The following is a 26544-nucleotide window of genomic DNA, read 5'->3' on the forward strand; positions in this document are numbered from 1 at the left end:
AATATAACAAAGAGTGAAAAATTTAAGGGGGTCTGAATACTTTCCGTACCCACTGTATATACTGTAGGCCAACATGGCTTGGCAAATTATGTGTTCAGATAATGTCTTCCTCTGGAAAATATTTTCTCCCTTCTACCACACACTCTGTTCTCTGTGGTGTCTCCTCCTAGCAGCAACAATTGCAGCCTTGTCGAAAAAATGGGTTAAGATGTGCTTTTTGGGGGCATTGAATAATGGCGCAAACAGTATCAGTAAATTGACTAGCGCAATCATTAGTAAATCATGCAAAATTAAATCGCGCATAAATTTTGCATCTGAGAGGGAAACTCCTACAAATGCTTATGCAACAAGGTCAGCCGCAAAAACAACTCTGTCCTTTTCAGTGCTAATTTTGCACTGCGTCTTTAGTAAATTTTGACAGTAGTTTTTTAACGCCAAAAGAGGGTTTGCGTTGGTGCAAGCTGTAAGTAAATCTGGCCCATACATGCAAATTACATGAAAGTTATGGTTCCTCTAATCAGATTGGCTGAACAGCATTCCAAGAGTGCTGATGTTTAGACCAACAGCACTAGGACATTGCATCATCACTGTTTAAATCACACCATTCCTAATCACGGCATTCTGGACCAGAGTATTGAGTGGTACCGAATGGAAGCAGTGAGAAGTACAGCAACTGACTGGCCTTTTTTTTTTTTTCTGAAATGCAAATTATTCAATATTAATTTGTTTTTGAAATGTATGAAAGAATCACATTGAAGAATTGAGAATGCCTTGAGTTTCCAAAGCCACCTATAGAGACTTGTATTGAGTTCATACATTTAATCAAATTTAATGAAATAACTTTTGTGAACCAGGGTGGAAGAACACTGCATTTCTCAGAATGAAAAACCTATTATGAATTTCTTTGAATTATGGGTTCCAGAAGTAAAAATCCCATTCATTCTCTCCATAGGGGAAATTAACTTTTAAGATGTTAAAGAAAGATCTACTGTGAGCGGCAAGGTTGCTTAGTTTTTAAATAATCGTATTTAACAGTGGAATTCCTGGTGAAAAACTACATTACCTATGATTCCACAAATAAATCTGCACCAATCAGAGAATAGAAAAGAAGCAAATCACTCCAAACATTTTTTTAGCACACTCTCACTTTTAGGACACTTTGCAAATAGTGTAATAGTCAGTCTCCCTACAATCTCAAACTACTATATGCATTTTTTTTAAAAATAAAATATACTGTTTACATTTTTATCAAAATCTTTAAATCAACATTTTATGCATTTCTCCAATTATATTTTTGTCAGATATTCAAATCCTTTTTTGCTTCAAATCAAAGCTTGTAATGTTGGGATTCACCCCATGGTTGGTTGGTTTGGTTCATGGATTATAACTTTTTAACAAAGGATTACTGGTGTGATACTGACCAAAAAATACTGAAAGGAAAAAAAGAAGAAGAAGAAGAAGAAGAAAAAAAGGACAAATCAATGGAAATTATACTTCTGGAACCAAGGCCACAGAAAAAGTGGATGGGCACTGTCACTGTTTATACAGTCAGTTCATTTAAATTCGCCTGTAGGTCAATTCAAATTCCAAGCCAATTATTTGATTCTGAATTATGCCCAAACCTGACCAAAATACATTCATATTTAGTATTGAATATCAAAGTATACTGAGTTATTGAATGCAACAGCTTGCTGGTGTGATACTGTTTAATTCGAAAGTTTCACAACATCATCATCATCCTTTACTCTTCAAATCTTCTTCCTCAAAGTGGAAGTTATTCAAGTTTGCCAAAGCAGACAACTGTAATTATTTTTTAATGAGGCAATTCAAGTTTGAATATTTCATGAAGAAAGATAAATGTTCTCAGTACCATCTCTATTTACCAATGTTTTTTTGGATGAGTGCCGTGTTTGGATACAGGATTGAATAAAAGCCACTTCATGGTAAGCATTACTGGAGGGTGGGCTTGTGCTTTCCCCCCAAAACACCTGTGAAAACTGTTGTCTGACCCACTGCATTTCCCTGAGGCCCTCATCTCTTATCAGTAGTACACGGACTGCTGGAGGGCTTGCCTACTTCAGAGCACCTCATTTCTCACACCAGTACATCCTACATCCGCGTCAGACACACACACACTCGTTCCTTCTTTCTATCTTTAAGGGCCTTAGGGCCATCACAAAGCCTACACAGACTGGACGAAAATGCATCTTTAAAATCCAGTCCTAAATTCAGACTGTCTTTTATTGTTTACTCTTCCTGTGGCAATTTTGAAGAAAGCTTTCCTTCCTGTTCATCTGCAACAGGGGAACATGCTACAAGAAACATTTTCAAAAAGTTTTCAGATTTCATTGTGCAGTTTGAGTCATCATTATAGTACTCTGTGAGCTGAAACGACTTTAGCCAAATTAGCTTTTGTTATATTATTTTTAACTAAAAATTAAAAAAAAAAAAATTGCTGGAATAAAGTTTCCATTAAGCAATTTCACAAAAGCAATAGTGCTGTCGTTCTAAATATGAAGATTTAATATGAAGAGTTAATAACGACTTGCATTTCAGACAAAATCTGAATCTTTTTTTCTCTCTGCCAATAAAAATGTTCCAAAAAAAGCCAAAACATTACGTTTTTTGCATGGTGCCAAACGCTCGATATAGGAAAGCAGAGAACACTCTGTCCTTCGTGGGTCTCCTGAGCAGGGCTGTCAAATGTCACTCGCCGTCAGGTGACTCTGTGAGTGAAGGGAAGGATGGCCCTGTGGACGCCCGTCTCATATCCAACTCACCTTGAGGGCTCTACAGTCAGAGCCCCTGCCGCCGGCTACACACACACACACACACACACACACACACACACACACACACACACACACACACACACACACACACACACACACACACACACACACACACACACACACACACACACACACACACACACACACACACACACACACACACACACACACACACACACACACGTCAGTCTGGTTCTACACGCGGCACTTATTAATTACCACTAGTGTACCTACTGACAGACCATTGAGAGGTGCAGGACAGAGAAAAAGAAATGAGGACAGGTGTTCCTCGAGCATTTGCATGCACTTCACCTCATCTCTGATCAGGTTAAACCGCATTAAAAATTTAAAGCAATTCTACTGAAAAATTCAACAACAATTTGGTGAAGTAAAAAATTAAAAATGTAGACATTAATTTAATTCAAAATTTAAATAAGTATAGTAAATACTTTCTACAATTTTTAATAAAAAGTACAAATGAAGAGTTCAGATGCAAAAGCCTCTAAGTGCCATCTGAAATTTTCTTCTTAAATTAGCATTTTTTGGTTCAGTTATTTTACTTTCATGGCAATTAATAGGTCCTTTTCATTGCAATTAAAGTGAAATAACTGAACATAAACATACAAGCTTGATAAAAATGCTAATTTTAGAAGAAAATTTCAGATGGCACTTAGAGGCTTTTGCATCTGAACTCTTCAAATATAAAACTATTGTTACACTGGTTTCAAATTAAAAACCAAATTTAACAAAAGCAACAATGCAATGTTGCTTATGAATTTATTCTTACATCATATATACAGTATATACAATGGTCTGGGGTCAGCAGGATTTTTTTGTATTTTGGAAGAAATTAAAGGGATAGTTCACCCAAAAATGAAAATTTGATGTTTATCTGCTTACCCCCAGTGCATCCAAGATGTAGGTGACTTTTTTTCTTCAGTCGAACGCAAATTATGATTTTTAACTGCATCCGCTGCCGTCTGTCAGTCAAATAATAGCAGTAGATGGGAACTTCAACTATAACAGTAAATAAAACTTGCTTAGACAAATCAAAATTAAAACCTGCGGCTCGTGACGACACATTAATGTCCTAAGACACGAAACGATCGGTTTGTGCGAGAAACCGAACAGTATTTATATAATTTTTTACCTCTAATACACCACTATGTCCAACTTCGTTCAGCTTCCTGTTAGTGAGGTCAAAAAATGCGTTCTGAAGACGGAAGTGATGTCTCCCATATACTTCAATGAGCGCGAGACATCACTTCCGTTGTCAGAGCGCGATCAGACCTTACTAACCGGAAGTTGAACGAAGTTGGACATAGTGGTGTATTAGAGGTAAAAAATTATATAAATACTGTTCGGTTTCTCGCACAAACCGATCGTTTCGTGTCTTAGGACATCAATGTGCCGTCACGAGCCGCAGGGTTTAATTTGGATTTGTCTATGGAAGTTTTTTCGACTCTTATTGTTCAAGTTCCCATCTACTGCTATTATTTGACTGACAGACGGTAGCGGTTGCAGTTAAAAATCATAATTTGCGTTCGACTGAAGAAAAAAAGTCACCTACATCTCGGATGCACTGGGGGTAAGCAGATAAACATCAAATTTTCATTTTTGGGTGAACTATCCCTTTAATACGTCAATTCAGAAAGGATGCATTAAATTGATTAAATGACAGTAAATTTGTTACAAAAAAAAAATAATTTCAAATAAATTCTGTTCTTTTGAACTTCCTATTTATCAAAGAATCTTAAAAAAATGTATCATGGTTGCCACAAAACATTATGCAGCACAACTGTTTTTGTTTTGTTACACAAATGTTGATAATAAGAATAAGAAATGCACCAACTCAGCATATTAGAATGATTTCTGAAGGATCATGTGACACTGAAGACTGGAGTAATGGCTGCAGAAAATTTGTCTTTGCCAATAAGTTGCATTTTAAAATATATTAAAATATAAAGGAGTTATTTTAAATTAAAACAGTATTTCACATTTCACAAGGCTCGCTTACTTTCGGTTTGCTTTTCCACTGCAGTTTAGTACCGCTTCAAAGTGGGTGTGATTATAGACTGATCATTATAGTTGTGCCACCTTTACTACTGTGGATCTGCTCCTCGGCTACAAACGAGTCATCTCAACCATGATTTCTTTTTTCAAGTTGCCTGCGACGGTCGTTTAAAAATAAAGTTGTGCGAACAATTGATACTGTGGTGGCTGTTACTGACCATTTAAATCTAGCGGGTTTGGTGTCGCGTGTTTGAAATCCAACAATGCTGGTAGTGACGTTTCTGACCAATCAGTGATCTGCAGTGCTTACATGTCACATTTAGTATCGGTTCAGCTTGCTTGGAACCTCCACTGAGGTGGTACTATTTAAGCGAGCCGTACCGTTCCGTACCGAGCTGTCCCATGCAGTGGGGGAAGAAAAAAATCTTACTGACAAAAAAAATCTAACAAAAATGTTTTAAACGGTGGTGATAATGCCAACACAAACCTAATAGAAAAATTAGTATCATTCTATAAAATCCATGAAAGCTTATAAATGCATTTTATATGAATTCAGAAAAGAACGCTTTTGAATTAAATTGAAGACCAATGAATCAAAATCGCTGTCAATCCAAAGATTCACAACAGATTACTCCGTGTAGTACGAGTGTATTTTAATGAGAAAGTGTGTGGGTGGCTTGTCTCATTGAAGACGCTCCACATTAAAAACAAAGACAATTTCTTCTTATCAGATTTTCCTGTTCTGCATATTAATTCTCCGTGTTTGTCGGCAAAACATTGCAACTATGCACCTCGAGGCATTTGTGAATGTGCAGATTGCAAAGGACTTGTTCATTAATATTTATGCTTTAGCTTTTTTCATTAACGCTGCAGTAAATTGTTATATGAGATTCAGAGGGCTTTGGCCCTCAGTATCTAAGAGCTGATATATTCACAGAACACAGCAGAAGAACCCCAACGCTTATCTGCCGGGGTCCCATCGCATTGAGCTAGAGAGCAGGAAAGACCCTGGCCTATACAGAAGTGGTGCTTGTGGTGTGTGAGTGTGTCACGCCTCACCCTGAGCCTCTGATGGATCCAGGAGAGGCAACTCACACTGCACCTGCCCTACTTTGGTGTGACTAATGAACCTGAGGTGTCCTGAATCTGTCCACTGATGGGGGGAGGGGAGGAGAGGTGCAGATCTGGTCTCTTAGCTGGCCATGGCCGCTCACTATAGAGTGGTGATGGATATGCAGTCTCATATCTGGGCACAGAGCCAGGCCGAGCCTGGACACATGAGAGTGCACACACACACACACACACACACACACACACACACACACACACACACACACACACACACACACACACACACACACACACACACACACACACACACACACACACACACACACACACACACACACACACACACACACACACACACACACACACACACACACACACACACACACACACACACACACACACACACACAGGTAACAGTCAGCAAGATGCTGCATCAATTAGCAATGCTGAGTGGGGGATGACCACAGATAGGGAGCTACATCTAACTATAGGGAAGGAGGCACACAGACGTCCTTCTCAACACGAAAGTGGTGTTCCTGGAAGCGTGCCTACAGCTTCATTTCCCATGACGGGAATATGCAAAGTTGATCAAATCATGCTGTATCAAAGGCTGACGTTCTTTTCAAATTTCTAATGATTGCCTTCATTTCACCCATTCCCTCAGAGACCCTCGACTGGTTCTCAAGGACATATTATGGAACGGGCCTCGGACTGCCAGTGGGCTTCAAGCCGAGATAAAATGCTGAAACAAGCCACTACAGATGTAAAATTGAGAAAGATAGATGAATGGTGTCTGAACGTGTGCTGGTGAAGGTTGGCACAATGTGAAATAAATGAAGAAATGTTCCTCACACTTCACCACCAGCATTAACCAGCACTGCGTTTTTCAAACGACAGCAGCATGACGAGGCACTGAGCGTCTATTTCACTCTGAGCACTTATTGCTCTGTGTTTTTTACCGGCCGCAGAGAGTTGAAGAACGTTCAACTTTGGGCAAAATGTAGCGCTCATCAACTGTCACTTTTTACCCAGCCATCCAATCACAGTGGAGGAGGGGCGGGACAAATACCACAACGATCAACCGCCACATTCTGCTTGTACAACTGCAACAGACAACAAGCAGCATAATAACGGGGGGAAAAAAATGAAATAAGAGCCAGAGCAAATACTTTAAATTGTATAGACATTTTTATAAAGACTATCTGTGAAATGAGATACTTCCAAGGATATATCGTATCATATCAAGCAAAGCATCTCAACTGAAACAAAAAACAAAAAAAAAAACAAGCCCCCATGGTCTCAAGCCCCTATGGCTAGGCGTGTTCAGCTGGCTAAAAACGCTTTGGTGGACACATAGCCTAAAAGTCTAAATGTAATGTTGAATTGATGGTAAGGGAAACTTTGTTTGGAAATAAAAAGATGAGACAAATCAACAAAATATTTGACTTCAGGGAGAAATATTCTAGCAAAAATAAGAGTCAATCAGAGATTCTGAGAATTGTTTCGGCAGTACGAGCCCACCAATGAGTGTAAGTTGCCGTGTGTGTTTATGTTATAATAAGTATTCCACAGTAACTCTACTAAAATTTGTAACCCTCTAACGTGATTCTTTTGTTTATATGCATCAGTATGTTGGACTCATTAGACAAATCAGTTGAGACGGCAGCTCTCGCGAGTGGGCGTGGTTTCAGCGCTGACAGCGGACACGCCCCTAGCGTTTGAGAGCAGAGAGCGCTGCCTATTTTTTCAAGATTTTGATAACTTATTTCATTTACGTGCCGATTTTTTTTTTAATCATTCAAATTTGGCTGGGTGGTTAATAACACATTTTTCTGCGGTGTGACAAACTCAGAACACATAGGTAAGAGTTTCCTCTTAAAACCTATTCACAAAGCTACCGAAACTAACTTTTACAAAAGAATAGAGAGAGATCTTAAACCAAGAGAAAGGGTGGGGTTGACCTTGTTGCTATGGATGATATCAACACGCTTACTAACTATGGAGACAGTGATTGGCTGATAGGGAATGGGTCTCTGTCAGTGATTTAATCATAGAAATATTGTTGAATGAGGTATCATGCTGCCATATTCAAATAAAGATTTTAAAATAAAAATGTTGCTATATTCATATAAAGATTTTAAAATAAAAATGTTGCTCTATTCATATAAAGATTTTAAAATAAAAATGCTGCCATATTCAAATAAAGATTTTAAAATGTACATTTACAAGATGTACATTTAAAATGTTGGCTAGTGTCACTAACTAAACAAGTACTTTATATGTTCAGCTAATTGTCAGCCTCTTACATGATTGCATCTCGTAAACAATTAGCTGATACGCATATAAAGCAGCCTTTTAATTAACAGACTAGAATAATCATGACTGATATAGCAAGACATTGTGCAAACGTAAAAGAAAATCAAACTTGATGCAAGAACAGCTGTTGCTTCTTGCCGAACTTATAAAGCAGAGATTGTAGAATTCAAGCGACAAACAACTGCCACTGGTAATAGGACATTATACTCAACTTGACTGCAATTGTTTATTCTCCATCATCCAATGCATTTTGCCAATATATATGAATCGTGCTATGTCATCGCAGATTAAAATCTATAAATAAAAATATTTATTGCACTCATGAGCAGGAGGCTCAGAACCCAAGGCTCTGTCACCTATTGCCTCAATGGTGTGTACAGTGTCCTTCCTTGGGCAATACTTTTCTAAAGGATTAGTTCACTTTCAAATTAAAATTTCCTGATAATTTACTCACCCCCATGTCATCCAAGATGTTCATGTCTTTCTTTCTTCAGTTGAAAAAAAATTACTTCAATGGACCCCAAACGGTCGAAGTTTCAGTTTCGCTGCAGCTTCAAAGCATTCGACGCGATCCCAGATGAGGAATAAGGGTCTTGTCTAGAGAAACCAATTGCTAATTTTCTAAAAAAAAATAAAAAATAAGTTAATAAAATAAAAATAATTATATTCGTTTTAACCATAAATGCTCATCTTGAACTAGCTCTCTTCTCTATTTGAATTCAGGCAGTGTAGACACTGCTAAGTGTATTACTGCCCTCCACAGGTCAAAGTCTGAACTAAATTGTCATATACAATATGCTAGTGCAAGTGTATAACAGTTAGTTCAAACTTTGACCTGTGGAGGGCAGTAATACACTTAGCAGTGTCTACACTGCTGGAATTCAAATAGAGAAGAAGAGGAGAGCTAGTTCAAGATGAGCATTTATGGTTAAAACGTATATCATTTTAAATTTTTTTAGAAAATGAGCGATGGTTTCTCATCTGGGATCGTGTAAAACGCTTTGAAGCTGCATTGAAACTGTAATTTTGACCATCATCCGTTTGGGGTCCATTGAAGTCCACTATATGGAGAAAAATCCTGGAATGTTTTAATCAAAAACCTTAATTTCTTTTTGACTGAAGAAAGACAGACATGAACATCTTGGATGACATGGGGGTGAGTAAATTATCAGGAAATTTTAATTTGAAAGTAATCCTTTAATTGCTCATTATTGTGAAATGTTTCTAAAATGTTCAAGTTCTGAAGCAGATTGCTGGAAATAGCCATTTTAGGAGTCTTTGTGATTTGGTCTTAGTGACTTTCACAGATTTAGGAGCTTATTTTAGCTCTAAAATGCTTTGTGAAATACTCTTAAAGCAAAAGCTTAGGAGTCCTAAAATAAGGACTGACACGCCCATTATTTTTAAGAGTTTCTCCTGAATCGGCAAGTTAGGAGTGTTTTTTATGTTGTGTGAATACGGTCCCTGACATCTTGCAATGGGCAAAAACAGGGCTTCCAGTGCAGTAGCCCCTGCAGAACACATGAGATCCAGGGAGCAGAGACAGGTAGGTTAAGGGATATGTAAAGTGGGAGGAGTTGGATCTGGATTCAACCTTGCCCCCTGGATCTCGTGTTCTGCAGTGTGGATCATCTCCTCCAGTAAGACTTGTTCTCCAGACCCTCACAGGACCTTGCATAATCCTGCCTTGCTTGTTCAAATCTGTAAACGTTCTGTCATTTCCTATAGTAAGCAGCAGAGGCATCCTGGGGTAAATAACTTTCTCAGAAGCTCTGCCCAATTCGACAAACAATGTTCTGCAGTGATATATTGGGCTAATGATGTGCTCGAGGGCAATGAATAAAATACTGACGCAATAAAACCTTACACATTCATTTACCTTCTTCGTGCATCTGTGTGAACTTAATAAGCAATTCTCCGTGAAGAAATAAATCCCAATTTTTTTTATTTTTTTTTTTTACTAGAAACATAATTAGAGGAAGAGTGTATCTAATATAGTCCAGATGAAAATAGGCCCTGAGCAGTTGGAGAACGAAGCTGAGACGAAATGTACAAACATTTTCTGTTTCAATGAGCATTGAGATCTACTTCTTGCATGCGGTGATTAAACACAGTGTAGGATGGTGCAGACATAAACCATTTGTCATTCTGTATCCCCTGACATAATCTCCCCTAAACATACCCACCATTAAATGACAATCAAGAATCTGATTTTCCATCTTCCATACTATGCATATACTGTGATGCTCCTTAATCTGTTTTTATCACACATCTATCATAACTACCAGGTTGTCTCCAAGATAATGTATTTGCTTTATTTTGATATATGCCCAAAATACTTCAATTGCTTTTGAACATTAGTGCTTTATGTGACACATCATGGCTCGGTTTCAAAACCTACTGAGCTTTCTCACTCACTACATAGGGAGCTGCCTTGTAAGGCAGAATCTTAGTAAGTGATGGATATGAAGCAAAATATCTAGCTTCCGCCAGACCACCTTCCGTATTCAACTTACAAAAAAGGGTAACTGACGTTGCGTCAGTTTGACTGGATGGATGCACTTGCTTTAACTTCATACTTGTTGGCCCCATTCACTGCCATTATAAAGATTGGACATGTCAGTATATTTATTAATATAACTCAGATTGTGTATCATCAACTGTGATACTCTAAGACACATTTAGCTTTGCCATGACAGAATATTTAAACATTTTAAAAATAAACTAATAATTTTACAATATTAGTGTTTATACAATATCTTAAATAGTCAAAATAAATTCAAAGTCAGTTTTTAATAATTTAAATATTTTTCTAAACCTTCTTATTTCTAAGTTGCATTATGGGTTTGTTTTCTCCACAAAGGATACATGTGATGCTGTCTAAAATTTGGCCAAAATAAGGTATCTTAATAGCCTGCCTGGAACTGTCTTTGATGCCAATTGAGGAAACTCACTAGGTTTTGAAACAGAAGTTATAATGTATTGTATACTGCCAGTAAATTTTTATTTTCAGCTACATAAACATTTAGACAGGATTGGTCCTCAAGTAAAGTCAATGAAACAACTCTTACACCTAATTTGATTTCCAATTAAAGTATAACTTTTGGAAAAATTGCTTTTTCATTCAATATTTAAGATTACAGTAAAGAAAAATTATGTAATTTCAAACTATATTAAATGACTAAGAAAATTAAGTTACTAACATTGATTATTCTGAACAGCTGCTTTTAATACAAGAACAACAATTAAGTAACTAAGACAAATTTTCTAAAGAACAACCATCTGAATTTATTTAAAAGTTACATATATTTCAACTATAAGTTGAGTTCTATGCAGAGTTTTTACAATATAATCAAAGCCAACTCAAAGGTAACTAGGCCAAGCACAAAGGCAAAGCAGAAAATGCTCCAGGTGTTATCCACAGCTGCAAATCTTTTTCTCCAGCCCAAAGTGTTCAGGGTGCCTACAGATAAAGCATACTGCAATACCTTGGACAGGTCAGTAAAAGCAGAGTTCTCACAGAGACACACAATTCGGCCACAATTACAGTCCGCTTCAAGCCCTGGACTGCTCAAGTCTCTCTCTCTCTCTCTCTCTCATTCAGCCACAGTGCTTTTCTTTGCTCTAGTCTCACTGCAGTCTGCAGTCTAGAAAATAATAGAGTGCTAATTAATTTCTAAATCCAGCCTATTCTCAGAGATGAACAAACCTAAAATCTTGCTTTTGATGAATGTGCCGATTGCAGTGGTTTTCAATTACGATCCTCAAAAGAAAAAAACCCATCATCAACGCATTGTCGTCAGTTAATCGGCACGTAAGTACTGTACGACAACTTTGTTCCACATTTCTGATTTGAACTAATGAGTTCTTGATTTCCCGAGTTATAAATAACAGTGATTAATTGAATATTTAATAGGAAAACAAAAAAAAAAAAAATCTGATGTGTTTTCATTTTTCATTCCAAAATTTCAATGGTGCAAATGAGCAGAAAATAATCTACTTTAGCCAACAAGTTTCTGAGAAAACAAACTGGCTTCTAAGAACATCATGCAAAAGCATAACTAACAATACAGAGATTTGTTTAAAAAGCTTATGCAAATCTGCGCTATTATAATGTAAAGGAGAATGGGGAGTGTAAGTTTTACCAATTACTTTTACCAATTACAAATTAAGTACAGGGGTGAATAATGTATAAATTATTTATATATGCTAATAAATAAGTGTTAAATAAAAATAAAAGTGAGAGTAAAGACTTTTACAGTACATTGTTTAAAAAAAAAAAAATGTTCTTAAACTTTCTATTCAAAGAATCCTTAAAAAAACTGACCATGGCTTCACAAGAATATTAAGCAGCACAACTGTTTTCAATATTGATGTTTCTTCAGCACCAAATGAGCATATTAGAATGATTTCTGAAGGATCATGTGATACCGATTTTATATTTCTGTTCATGCGTTCCTTCTGTAACATTAGCGTTCCGAAAAGGGTTTGATTAGAAAAAAATACTACCAGTTAACAGTAATTTCAAATAAGGGTTTCTGTTCAGAATGTTTAAACTTGGTTCTTTTATATAGTAATGATATTTCACAATAGTACTGTTTTTACTGTATCTTGATCAAATAAATAAATGCAGGCTTGGTGAACATTAAAAACTACGAGGCACACAGCGCGAAAACAGTTACAGATGTTGAAACAAAACGTCTTACAAAACTCCCCAGTCTCCCTTACATTTTTCAAAAGCACATCTGGGCACATAAACAAGTTCAGACTATGCAAATACTCCACCATCAGGGGGCAGTCTATCTTGAACCGCAATCAAATCAAGCTTCAATACACCTTGACATGTATGGGACTGTGGGCTCGAAAAAGGAAAAGGAGGAAAAAAAAAAAAAAGGCAGATGCACAGAGAAAACGTCGTGCGCATATCAGCAGTGCTTCATACATGACTGCTCTCGGAAGATACTGGCAAGCATTAAAAGCAGTATGGAGTGAGCAGCAGGTCGTGTTCTATAAATGGCAAGACTAGATTATGGTTGAAGGCAGGAACCAAGCACCCGCCATAATCCTTTAAACCTGACATGTAAATGTACAGTTCCTTCACAAGCTAATCAAAATTCACACGGGACGCAGAAGTGTTGCGATAGTAACAAGCAGCACCTCTCTGCACACAATGTAAACTGCAAAAGTATCACGGCTGTGCTCGGCTGCCAAGCTAGAGCAGAGCTGAGGGAAGCGGTTTGGAGATATCACAGCATGGTTAGGCTACAGATGGCTGCGTGAGGCTTTAATAGGATCCATATGGAGACAGGTATCCAACACAGACGTTTGTTTAAAACTCGGAGATGCACACTACAACTCTGGGCGAGAATGCACTTTTTGATGGACTGGCGAGGGAAAGAGAGAGATGGTGATGGTGGAAAGGCTCGTTTTTGTTGGAAAGGCAGCGTTAAAATGCTATAGAAAGTTGGAAACATGCTTGCGTGGTTTCAAGCATAGCCTCACTGATAAATAAATGAGCTACACAAGGGACCTACAAGGTGGGCTTGGCAATTTAGAACTAATGATAAAACAGTCCACAAAATGCTGAAGTCATAAATAAGAAGCATTAAAAAGTTTTGTGCAAGGATTGCACAAAGACAGAGACTAATAACTCAATGTAACCTGATTCGTTCCACATGCATGTGATTGCACAAGCAATTTCAGGGATCATCGGTGAGGAATTATTCCACTTCACGAGTCTTGTGAAGTTAAAGAGATAGTTCAGCCAAATATTAAAATTCCATCAGTATTTACTTACCTCATGTTGCTCAAAACTCTTATGCTGTTAATTTTCATTTTAGATTGAACTTTTCCTTTAAGCTCACCTTTCAGCCAAAAAGAGAAACTAAGAATATGGCAAAGTTCCAGGGCAAAACGGCTCATTTCACACTGTCCATCTCATGAGACTGTTATAGACTTCATTTAAAACAACCAATATGAAATCAGTTACATCTATGGCCATCCTTTGAATGATTTATGCAGGGGATTTCATTTCCTTCCCTTGAAAAAGAAACTACCGAGAACCACTTTGTAATTTTTTTTTTTTTTACTACAGCAGCGCAGGCCCTTGACGCTTCAATTGAGGGTTATTAAAAGTAATATCCCTGGTAAGACAATATGTACAATGTTGGTATGGAGAGTATAGAAACCCATCTGTCACTTGCTTCGTTTAAATTTAATGATAATATTCACTTTAATTCCTCCAGCAGCTGCCCAATAAACAGGTGCTGGTGGGAAAGATAAATTATTATTATTATAACAGATTTTTTTTAAACATTACTGTTTGGTATCACCTAGTTATTCTTTATTATTACTTTTTTCACCTATTTTAAAATAACGTAAATTAAAACTATGAAATAAAACATGCATAGAGATTATATTTAACGACCAAAAAAAAATTTATGAGCAAAAAAAGAAACAAATTCAGTCGTGTGCCCATATGCCCAAACATTTGACTGTGTGTATGTGTGTGTGAACAAAAAATAACCAAATATTAAATTAGTGTTTATACTCTATATCATTACTAGTAACAATATTTCTATTCAGCCTGTATCTGACACCAATAATGCATCATCACACACACAAAAAGAAGCTATTATCCAAGATGACTGATGCATGATATTTGATATAATGTATATATCTGATACCATTAGACTCAACAAACAGGCATTCATACTTCTGTCCAAACTCTTTTAAATATTCATTATGAAAGACTGCAAGTCACTTTTCTCCCTTTAAGTCAGCTATTACATCAATGCCACAATGATATTTGTCATGGTTTCACTTGGTTTGACAAAATCTGTCAGTCATCTTCACCAGGGCAACCCTCAAGATCATAGTTCATCTTTTTGATTCTCTTAGTACAGTACACAAACCGTTCAACCCCATATGTAATACCAAAAGCCAAGTTTTTGAAATCATAAAAGTAATTCCATTACATGTGCCCTTGAGCTTTGACAGCGGAAGTATCGTAAAAGTCTAAAGATCGTAAAGTATTTTAAGCAGCACTAATTTCACCGGTTTGGTATTTTACCTGTGGAGAAGGGGACATGCAGTGGATCAATACAGGCAAAACCTTGGCATCTCTCCTTAAAAGACTTCCTGAATTTATGGAACAGTCCTCGCATACCTTTCAAGCAAACTTTACAATACATCTTTCCATCCAGTGACACTTCATCACTCACCAAAACAACACTGACAGCGGATTTATGCACTTTACTGGTACCACAGAGCGCATTACGGCATTAGCTCGATTGTATTACGGGTACAAAATGTTCATATTTTCTCCGACTACCATTAACAGCTAAAATCACACATTAGGAGTAATGCAAAAGCAAAGCCGACAGGTCTGACTTTTTCCTGCACCTACTGTGCACCCACTACATGATGCAGATATAGCAGACAGAAATAAATATAGGTGTGATTTGCAGCTTATTGACATCTTTTCCTGTAGCAGCGTTGGAGGTTTGCTCTATAAATATGTATATGCAAGTCTTCCTCGATTTCACTCATATCGCACACAAATCTGGGGTTTAAATGACTGTCCGACGTCTCCTTCGGCGGATATTCGCATCCGCCGTTTTTCTACCTGTCATGTTTTACCGCAATGCTCAATGTCACGCTTACACTGCAGGTTTGTGATTTGCATTTTTTTGTGACAATCACAACAAAAAGAGCCAGTGCTGTCACGGCGAAAGCAGTTCCCACAAAAACGGCACCTGATTTGGGGGGGGGGGGGAGACAGAAGATTCTGCAAGCGTGGATTAAAATAAAGCAAGCAATCAACATGTCCCCAACAGAGACGATTAGGACAGAGCTGATAAGATTAGCACGCAACAATCACCGTAATTTCATATACAGCTCCACGGCAATTAAGACATTTGCGCGTGATTATTTGTTGATGCAATTTAAAAGCTCTGTGGTTTCCCTCAATTAGCCAAGGTGAGGATTGGTGGATGAAGCCGCCTGCCTTTGATTAGAGACAGCGCTGCTCTACACAGAAATACACCCTACCTGCATTGTGCTGCCGGCGCGGGCTGCTTCTGTTTACTGCACCCATGGGAAGAGAAAGGGGAGAGGGGAGAACAAAACAACATGGAGACAGATGAACATGATGTGTACAAATGACAGAAAGGAAAGTCAGTGAAGTGGAGAAAAAAAAAAAATCAAAAGCTTTACATACTAACAAAAAACAATGGCTTGTGGCAGTTTGCAGATATGATGCATTAGGGCTTATGTAGGTATAAACAGAAGATGAAAACATTATTTGGATAAAAATTAGACCGTGATGGTGGGCAGCGGGGGGTCTGGAATGGATATAATTCGGTCACGCTGTTTTCAGCACATTTCATTTAAACACTGAACAAAATGTCAGGTACAAGAGGTCAACAAAAACAGGCTTGAGCAATTTTCAGCAACCGTGCAGTAATTTACGATAAGATACCTGCAACACTAAAAGGTACTGAGTTGTGGAATTGAATTATGATAATTTGAAATGGCAAATATTTTAAAAGGGGACTCCAACAGCACTAATCTGCACTAAACAAAGGCAAATGCAATTTACCAATTTCCTTAGACCTAATTACGTGCTACAGGGAGCAAATTATGTTTAAATATATATGAGAGAGTGAAGCGAAAGAGAGCGAAATAAAATTGATAATTCCAACATTTGTTCATCTTGTTATCTAAATTGATTTACAGGTTAATAAAATAGTAATGAGCGAAAGCAGGAGTTTGGGAACGTGTTTGAAAACGTGTTACAGGAGAACAGGAGTCTGACAGCGAGATGGAGATGCTGGGAAGTGAGGCAGGAGATGCTAGAGGAGGCCGTGGGTGGGTGACTGTGTCACATTGTGGCATGGATGGAGAGAGAGAAACTTGAGAGAAAATATCACTGCCAAGAATAACAAGGGAACTTGTAACAACTGCAAAAATGGTAATCTGTCCCGAGCCTTAATAAAAGAACTCAGAGGTGAGGCTGGTCCATAAATTATTTCCCGTACTATCGCATGAAATCCAGATGAAGACAGTGTGAACCCTGCTACTCCAGTAAATTAATATATTCATTGATTTCTGGAGTCTGTAGGCAATGGTAAGGCCTGTATTGCAGCATTGCAGTGCAGGACTGAGTGTCCTTCAACCAATAACATATGCTGAACTCAACATGCGTGCAGAGGAATTAATTGAGGTTGTAACTAGTTCAGTCGATCTGGTCTGCAACAATTAAAATGGAAATAAACAATTAAAATAACTGGCAGTCAAGTTCACTGTTGATTATTGAAGTACTTGTTCTGTTCACAAAGAACCTCCACCAGTGACACTGCTTTAAACTAGCAATTCCAGTAGACATACACATTTACATTTTATCATTATATTCTTACAATACAAGGTGCATGGAAAGCGAGTAATCAAAGAAACCCAAAAATGAACATTCTGTCATCATTTACTCACCCTCATGTCCCTCCAAACCTGTATGAATTTCTTTGTTCTTTGGAACACAAACACAGATAAATTAATGAATATCCCATTTGTTGAATTCATTGGCTGTACATTGTGACTCACTTTAATATTTAAAAGAGCCGAGTACTCCAGCAAAAAAGTACATGCGGTTTACTGATAAATTTCCAAGTGCTTCAGTTGGTTTCAATTCTATACAACTCACAATATTTATCCTCAAAGGGCAATTTCAGTGAAAAGCAACCTGATATTAAAGCACTTTTGTAGTAAAATCATAGTGGGCTCTACGCAGAATTCAGCACATCAGACTCCAGGCCAATAGCTGGCAGAAATGAATAGTTTATATTGGTTTGCCATCTACCATTAAAATAACAGAATATACGTTACGGCTCATCCCTATGCCCTAATCCCTTCAAAGGGTTTACCCTCCGGTGTGAGGTTTATCACATGTAGGCTATATTGTATCTATGTATTTTAAACATTTGAATGGACTGATATAGGGAGCTGTAAAGTATTTTTGATGAAGTACAATGTCGTTTTGACCATAATAATGTACCAAATCTAACTCATATAAATATTACAGTAGTACAGAAAAATATTATACATAAATAATAGTTAAAATCGAACTCTGAGCCTCATGTACCCATTCTGTGACATCAAACAACTTCCCTGTGCAAAGGATCATGGGGGCCCGAAGTGTCCATCAGTTGTACCCTTCGAAATCCTTCATTCCGAAGGGCCCTTTGAAGTGGCCAGTTTTGAGCACTTCGGTTTGGAACGACCCTTCAACATGGCGGCCATGATTATTTTCACTCCGAAGTGCCCTTCGGAGGGTGATATATCCCGTTTGGAACACACCGTAAATGTTAAATACATTATTTCTCTTTGTGTTCCACGGAAAGAAAGTAAGTTTGGGATGACATGAGAGTGAGTAAATGATTTTCATTCTGATATGAACCATCAATTTAAATGTCACTGTCATCGTTTGACTACGAAAGAAAGAAAGAAAGAAAGAAAGAAAGAAAGAAAGAAAGAAAGAAAGAAAGAAAGAAAGAAAGAAAGAAAGAAAGAAAGAAAGAAAGAAAGAAAGAAAGAAAGAAAGAAAGAAAGAAAGAAAGAAAGAAAAAGAAAGAAAGAAATATTCACTGTCAAACATCAAATTTAGGTTTAAAGTTATAACATTAAATCAAATCAATTCATACAATTATAACTTTGGTTACTTACAAGGTTCTGCTGCTTTCAGTGCTTTAAATTGATCGAAATAGTTGTTAGCTGCAGCCTTAAATGTATCCTCAAATCAGCACACAATGGAGAGACTGCAAATCAGCCGTGTCATATTCATATTGCAAAGGGTTGGACATATAACCAGAGACTCATAAATATTCTGAAGGGGATTCGTGCAAAATCAAATCTGTTTCCTGGGCAGCCAGAGCAGAGGAATGTGACTTTTCTTCCTCTGACAGACAAATCAACGGCATGGTTGGAGAGCAACTTCGATAAAAATAAATGCGCGTTTCTAATCCCCATTACCGCTGAATGTCACCGTTTCTATAATTATTTATTAACTTCTTTATTGTGGCGCAACGTTCCTGCCTCTCCCGGCCATCTGTCCATAGTGAGGTGTTGCATGTGCATTCTATTATAGCAGCCCTGAAGGGGGCCGAATAGGCTGGACCTGCGCTCACCTTCTGCTAATGGCGGAGAACACCCTGCGGGCAGTCTCCAGTCGGCCCTGTCCACAGGGACTCAGACCTTCTGTCAGGGCTTAGGATCACAGTTTTTACCTTGACAAAGTTATCATGGACATGTTTATACAGGCCAGCGGAGCAAAAAACAACAAACTAAGAGGTCTGTACTTTAAAAAAAGCAGTAAGGACAGGAAAGGTGGCCTCCTTTCCACAGAAATCTAAAGAGAACATGTTTGAAAATAAGAGTAAAACATAGAGCTACACGATTCTGGATAAATTGAGAATTACGATTTTTTTGTTTGTTTGTTTTTCAAATAGAGATCACGATTCTCTCACGATTCTGTACAGACAACTACATAAACAAAATAACATGGAATTTACTAGAGGTTCTGACAAAATGTTAATTGCTGTAGTCAGTTGAATGAATTATTTAAAAAAAATAAATCGTTTTGAATGAATGATTCAATGACTCACTCACAAAGACTTCATTTGGTTCATGACTGGATGAATCAGCGTTTTTGAACAAATCTCTTGAATTAATGATTGAATGACAAATACATTTTTTTTAACAGTCACTTGTCACCAACTACTGGTGTGATGATGTAATGGATACAATCATTATTTGAAGCACCATGTTACTTTCGAAAGGTGATTTGCTCTAATTTGATCGCTAACGTAGACATCAGTGTTTTTATCCAAACTATAAACTTTTATCCTAGTACTTCTGAGATCATTTTAAAATTTGTAATAGAAATAATGATACTGTGTGGTTGAAAGGACTGTTTGTGAAGCTGTTTAATACCTACACATGCCAACTGCTCGCTCTGGCTCAGCGGCAAAGGTTTAATAGACAATAGATCTTTTAAACGATTAATCGTGCAGTGCTAACATTATGCAATTCAGACTTGCCTTGATGCTCTCTTACAACTTAATTTCTAACATTTCGGACACACCCACATCGTTCATGAGCTCCAACTACTTCCCGCTGATGAATGTTCTCATGCCACAGCAGCACCCACACACTCTCACTCCACCTGATGCTTCTTCAACAGAAAGCCCAGATGGATAGCCATTCTAATGACTGGCATGTGTTGCTATCTCTCTATTAACCTCAGAAGAACTCTAAATCTATATATCCCTTTTGTGTTACACCTAATCTATTCTCTTTTTGGCTGGCTTTCAAGCGCACCCCTCTTGCTCTCCCCACCACCCCTTCCCCCATTTCTTTTTCACACGATCCCTTTGTGACTATGGATTCTCTCTAGAGTTGAGACAGAAGAAGTGGTTTTTATTTGGTGCAACTTTATATATAAAAAAAAAAAAAAAAAAAAATACCAGGGTTTCACAGACAAGGCTTAGATTAAGCCAGGATTAGGCTTTAGGTTCAATTAAAGCATTTTTTCTTTAACCTTAGAAAAAAACATTACTGGTATGCATCTTGAGACGAAACAAGTTGCTTTCAGTTAAAACATCTCAAACATGCATTTTAGTCTGGGACTAGGCTTAACCCTTGCCTGTAAAACTGTGGCAGAAGTTAAAAATTTTGCGTTAAACAATTGTCTCAAATAGAGTTTATTTAATGAATCATCTGTGCAGTTGATGTTGTTATTGAATTAACATTTGACAACCAAAGAACCGCAATTTTTGGTCTCACTGAACCCTAAATAAACTGAGATAATGTAACTGTCTTATGTTGTACCTACAGTACAGTCCAAAAGTTTGGAACCACTAACATTTTTAATGTTTTTAAAATAAGTTTCGTCTGCTCACCAAGGCTACATTTATTTAATTAAAAATACAGTAAAAAACAGTAATATTGTGAAATATTATTACAATTTAAAATAACTGTGTACTATTTAAATATATTTGACAAAGTAATTTATTCCTGTGATGCAAAGCTGAATTTTCAGCATCGTTACTCCAGTCTTCAGTGTCACATGATCCTTCAGAAATCATTCTAATATGCTGATTTGCTGCTCAATAAACATTTACAGTTGTGTACTTTTTTTTTTTTTTTTTTTTTCAGGATTCCTTGATGAATAGAAAATTCAAAAGAACAGCATTTATCTGAAATACAAAGCTTCTGTAGCATTATACTCAACTGTTCAAAAGTTTGGGGTCAGTAATAATTTTTATTTTTTTGAAAAGAAATTAAAGAAATGAATACTTTTATTCAGCAAAAGTGGCAGTAAAGACATTTATAATCTTACAAAAGATTAGATTTCAGATAAACACTGTTCTTTTGAACTTTCTATTCATCAAATAATCCTGAAAAAAAATATTGTACACAAATATTTTGTACAATTGTACACATTAAATGTTTCTTGAGCAGCAGATCAGCATATTAGAATGATTTCTGAAGGATCATGTGACACTGAAGACTGGAGTAATGATGCTGAAAATTCAGCTTTGCATCACAGGAATAAATTACTTTGTTAAATATATTCAAATAGAAAACAGTTATTTTAAATTGTAATAATATTTCACAATATTACTATTTTTACTGTATTTTTAATTAAATAAATGTAGCCTTGGTGAGCAGACGAAACTTCTTTTAAAAACATTAAAAATCTTAGTGGTTCCAAACTTTTGGACTGTACTGTATGTTTATGAGACTTAAAGGTTCAGTGTGTAAAACTCGCTGTGAAGTTGCAATTTGCAACCAACGGCTCAGTCCACCGCTCACCCCCCCATTTTGAAGTACATAGGGAAGCTATGGTAGCCAACACAGGACAAAGATGTCGTCTTCTGAGACCACAGAGAGTAGCCAGTCAAACAATGAGCAGTTTGTCCATTTAGGGCTACTGTAGAAACAAGGCAGTGCAAAATGGCGACTTCCATGTAAGGGAACCCGTGGTGTAAGTAGATAGAAATGGCTCATTCTAAGGCAATAAAAACATAATGGTTCATTATGTAAGGTCTTTTCACACCACTGAAAACATAGTTATGTATATTATATTGCATTTCTGTCAATAGATCCTCCTAAATATTACACACTGGATCGTTAAAGAGGTAGTCTACCCAAAGGAAAATTTAGTTATCATTTACTTGGCTTCATGATGTTTCGAGCCTGTATGACTTTCTTTTCCATAAAATAAAAGTGTCGAGTCATTCTTCTCATGTCATTGTAACCTCCATAGAAGAAAAAAAATCATACAGGTTTAAAATATCATGAGGGTGAATAAAATAAGACAAAATTTGTTGTTTTTAATGTATTTAATTTTTTTAGTATTTAATGATGTAGTATTTAGTGGTAAACTAAGGGTACTAATTTCTCAAACAATACATGGCCATTTTTGTATATTTAAGCTACAAATCATTGTAAAATGTACAAGTAGCACTTGTTCAATTATATAAATGATATGACATTTTATCTACATTAATGAAAGACTATCACAATGTATGTACATGTTCATTATTTATAATATATAGTATAATGTAGTTAAAAACGGTCATGGAATCAGAATCTGAAACAAAACCATCAAATCCCTTACAATTCCCATCCCTAGTCTTCTTTTCACTGCTGAATTCACATCGCTCTACTTTTCCCCCGCAGGTGAGTTGAGTCTGGATACAGGATGTGACTAGCAACAAAGCTTTTCTGAGACTGTGCATCCTTCTGAAGGATGAGATCTCATTAGTCTGCACGAGAACCAGCAGAGAACGAGATGTGAGACCTCAGCCCACCTGACTACATCCTGGCCTCTGTCCAGCTCACTTATCTCAATCTCATCCTGTGCATAACGCCACAGAGCGGCACTTAATTACAAGTCGAACTGCGCTTCAAATGCTCGCCCACCATTGCAGGCACGGAAACTCCCAGGGGTGTTTATCACTGAAAGGAAACTACAACGCCTCGGTCTAGACACCACACACTTCAGATGACGGTCGGGGTAATGGCTAACGCAAACGAAAGCATGCTGAACTCATAAATAAAAGAAACAAACAAAGAAGGGAGGGGTTCTGGCAAAAACATAAAAGACCAAACTGGTAAGGGACAGTGTTCTGCTAATTAAACACTAACGCCAGAACAAAAGCATGAAACAACTCATTCCATGGCCTGCGGATCTCACACAGCCCGCATTCGCTGGAACAGCGTCAGTCATATCCCAGGAGTTCCTATTCCTGTTAACAAATAGGTCAATATTGCCTGGTAATTCAGAACAGATACTCTCTTCTCGTGCCATTTTTTTCCACTCTGTACGACTGACACAATTGTACACATCAATATAAACAGACAAAGAGGATCAAAGCGTCAGAGGCTCGCTGCTTCTCTGCAGAAAGCTTCTCCACCTGAGTAAACACAGAGCTTTCATCTTCCCATTCCGGTCGCCCTGGGCACATGGAGTGCCGGGTACCGTTCTTTCCACCGTCTAGGTGGATTACAATGCTGCACACACAGTCCACATACGCTCTGTGTGCTTCCTCAACTGTTACTTTAAAGCTTTGTGATTTAATAAGTTATGGATATCGAACAGGCAGACACAATAGGTTGAATTTGAAGTGCTGGCGCTGGCTGATACCGGAGATGAGTAATGCGTGATAGACAGTTAGAGAACTCCAACTAAAAAACACAAAGAGATAATATGCAAAACAAGTGTCGGTCGTACAGATGGTGTTTCAAAGCAATCTTCAAGTGTCATTTGTGAGCGTGGCCATCCAAAAGGGACGGTTGGTGCACTTCCAAGAGTAGAGAATGCAGTCGTGCACAATGATAACCTGTGTTGATTTTGTTTTTAGAAGAAAAGAAACTCGGATAAACAGACAAGAAGGGGATAAAACAAAGGGAGAGAGTGGCTGGTTACAGATTTACAGAGAGAAGGACCAGTTGCCCAAACCCTGGGTGGCAGAACAGCATGCCATGCTTCAGTGGAAACACCACGAACAACCACAACACACGGTGAGAAAACTCACATGGTCTCCTGCAAGAGGAAATGGCGGAGGCGCCGACTCGGGCTTGGCCCTGAAAGCAAAGCATATATCTTTGAAATCATACACCGGGACAATAGGCACCTTCTATCTGGGATCATTAATTCAGCTCACCTACTTACCATGTCTCATTAATGCACCGGCACAGAGTTTATCTGTTTATCTAACTCCTCACCGGGTCACTAAATAGACTGAAGATGCTTTACACCGCTGACAAAATCAGAGACAGATAAGGCAGTAAAAGTTGACAGGGTCAAGGTAAAAACATCATGAGGGATGACTTCCACTTTTCCGATGTCTAATCACCCCAGGCCATTTCCGCTCAGAGATATGAGGGCAGACCCAGACTGCAGGGTTCCCACAGTTTGCGTTGGCCTCAGCCATCACCGTAACATTCCTGTCCGGTGGCACTACTTCAGACAGAATTATGAGAGCTGCGGACTGGAAGTGGAAGATATTTCATGCAACTAAGCATGGATTTAAATGGCCTTCACAAAACGGTCAGAGAAATGGGAAAAACACCCAAAAATGACCATGAGAACCAAGGTGTGCACTGCATCAAAAAATGAAATGGAAGCCAGAATGGTTTACTGCATTAATAAATTTTCAACAAAACTGCAACAGGGGTTTGTCATTCAATGTCTAAAAGAAGGATGTCGATCAGGGGTGTCAAACATATGGCCCGCGGACCGAATATGGCCCACGACCGTTTCCAATCTGGCCCGGGGGATGATTTGAACAGTAATAGAAAAAAGGCCATAAATCGGAAACGTTTTTAAGTTTTATTTTGACCGAACTCTATACCGTACTTGCACACAAACTGCTTTGCAATCGCTTCCCAAAAAAAGTCATCTGTGTGGGAATATTACAAATACGAAGTCTTGTAAACAGGACGTTAAAACAGGCCAGACGGGGCACGTTGAAAACGGATGCAAAGAGAACACAGATGTGCCAGCAGAGCAAAAACTGTACCAGGCACAGAAGGCTCACTGTTCGCAAAATACAGGAAGAAAAATATAAATATTGAAATGAGGTATGGGGTTATTATGAATGTATCCATGAAGGGAATTGTCTTCAGAATAGTTTCGATGGCATCTCCTTGTCCTTTTATTAGTGCATGGCAATATGTATTTTTTGTTTAAGGCCAGTTTGACTGTTATAGAGAAAATAAACAAAAAACAAATTTGCTAAAAGAAAGAAAATAAAAAATTGGCAAACAGTATGGGAATAGGCCAATTTGCTTGCAAAAAATTGGAATCAGCCATAAAAAAAAAATCATAATAATCACTATGAAAAAGCATTTTTCACAGAACGTGTGTTTTTCTAGTTTTCTTGCCAATTCATTTGTAGTTTGTATGGTTATAGGCTAATAAATGTCAGCACACCTTAAAAAGGTAATTTGGCCCGCACATGATTTTTTCCCATCTGGTCCTCAACCTAAAATGAGTTTGACGCCCCTGAAGTAGATTATAGCTGCTATAGTCAGTAGGGTTAGATATCAATAAACATTCAATGCGATTCAAAGCTGTTGATTTGATTTATTTGATTAATTATGGTATATTTAAGTTTCAAAGTCCATTTGCTTATGTGAGATGATATTCTTTCTCAGCTATTGCTGTAAAAAATATAATAAAATATGAACTATTATTATTATTATTATAAATTACAATATAATTTTACATTATTTTAAAAATTAACAACAGAGCCCAAACTATGCAGTTCAATTGTTCTTTATTTGTTATAATAATTCAGATAAAACTCATTTGATCACTGACTCCTGTATTTGTGAGTCTTTTCGAACGATTTATTAAACCGACTGGCTCAGAAGAATCAGTACTGTTCCAATTAATGTAAAATTTCCTTAGAAATGTAATTTCCATAGCAGTCAGGCGACATGATTAATTGTTTCATTGGCTTGTTTTTTTCCGCAATCAAATCAAATTGAAACAAAAAAAAACCAGCAACAAATGGCAAACTAAATGTTTTTAAAATTCTTTGTTCACGTACAAAAGAAAGGAAATGATTACCACTCAGCAGGTGTGTCATTCTGTGAGGCTCGGTGCTCACACTCTGACCCATGCAGAGAGAAAAGCAAGCAGGCTTGAGCAATGAAGTTGGGAGTTTAGCATAACAGGTCCCCCACACAGAGCGATCAGATGGGCCACAGCATGACTCTATGAGACAGGACGACCCCCTCATGTGCAAATGAATCTAAATAAATAAATAAGCATACTAAAATG

The 26544-nt window shown here is 37.5% G+C and overlaps 1 protein-coding gene across 3 annotated transcripts in view; it reads right to left on the reverse strand.

The window, feature by feature from the left end:
• Positions 1-26544, reverse strand: part of ccser1 (coiled-coil serine-rich protein 1) — a 95515-nt gene that overhangs the window by 13975 nt on the left and 54996 nt on the right. Inside the window, exon 11 of one of the 3 annotated variants that reach the window (XM_067394908.1) lies at positions 16245-16280. The exons of the other annotated variants lie outside the window; for them this stretch is intronic. Within the exon in view, the coding sequence (XP_067251009.1) occupies positions 16278-16280 (3 nt within the window). The 3' untranslated portion in view covers positions 16245-16277. The remainder of the gene's footprint in view (positions 1-16244; positions 16281-26544) is intronic. 3 annotated transcript variants of the gene reach the window in all.

This window comes from Chanodichthys erythropterus, chromosome 9, assembly GCF_024489055.1.
Source record: "Chanodichthys erythropterus isolate Z2021 chromosome 9, ASM2448905v1, whole genome shotgun sequence".
NCBI lineage: Eukaryota > Metazoa > Chordata > Actinopteri > Cypriniformes > Xenocyprididae > Chanodichthys > Chanodichthys erythropterus.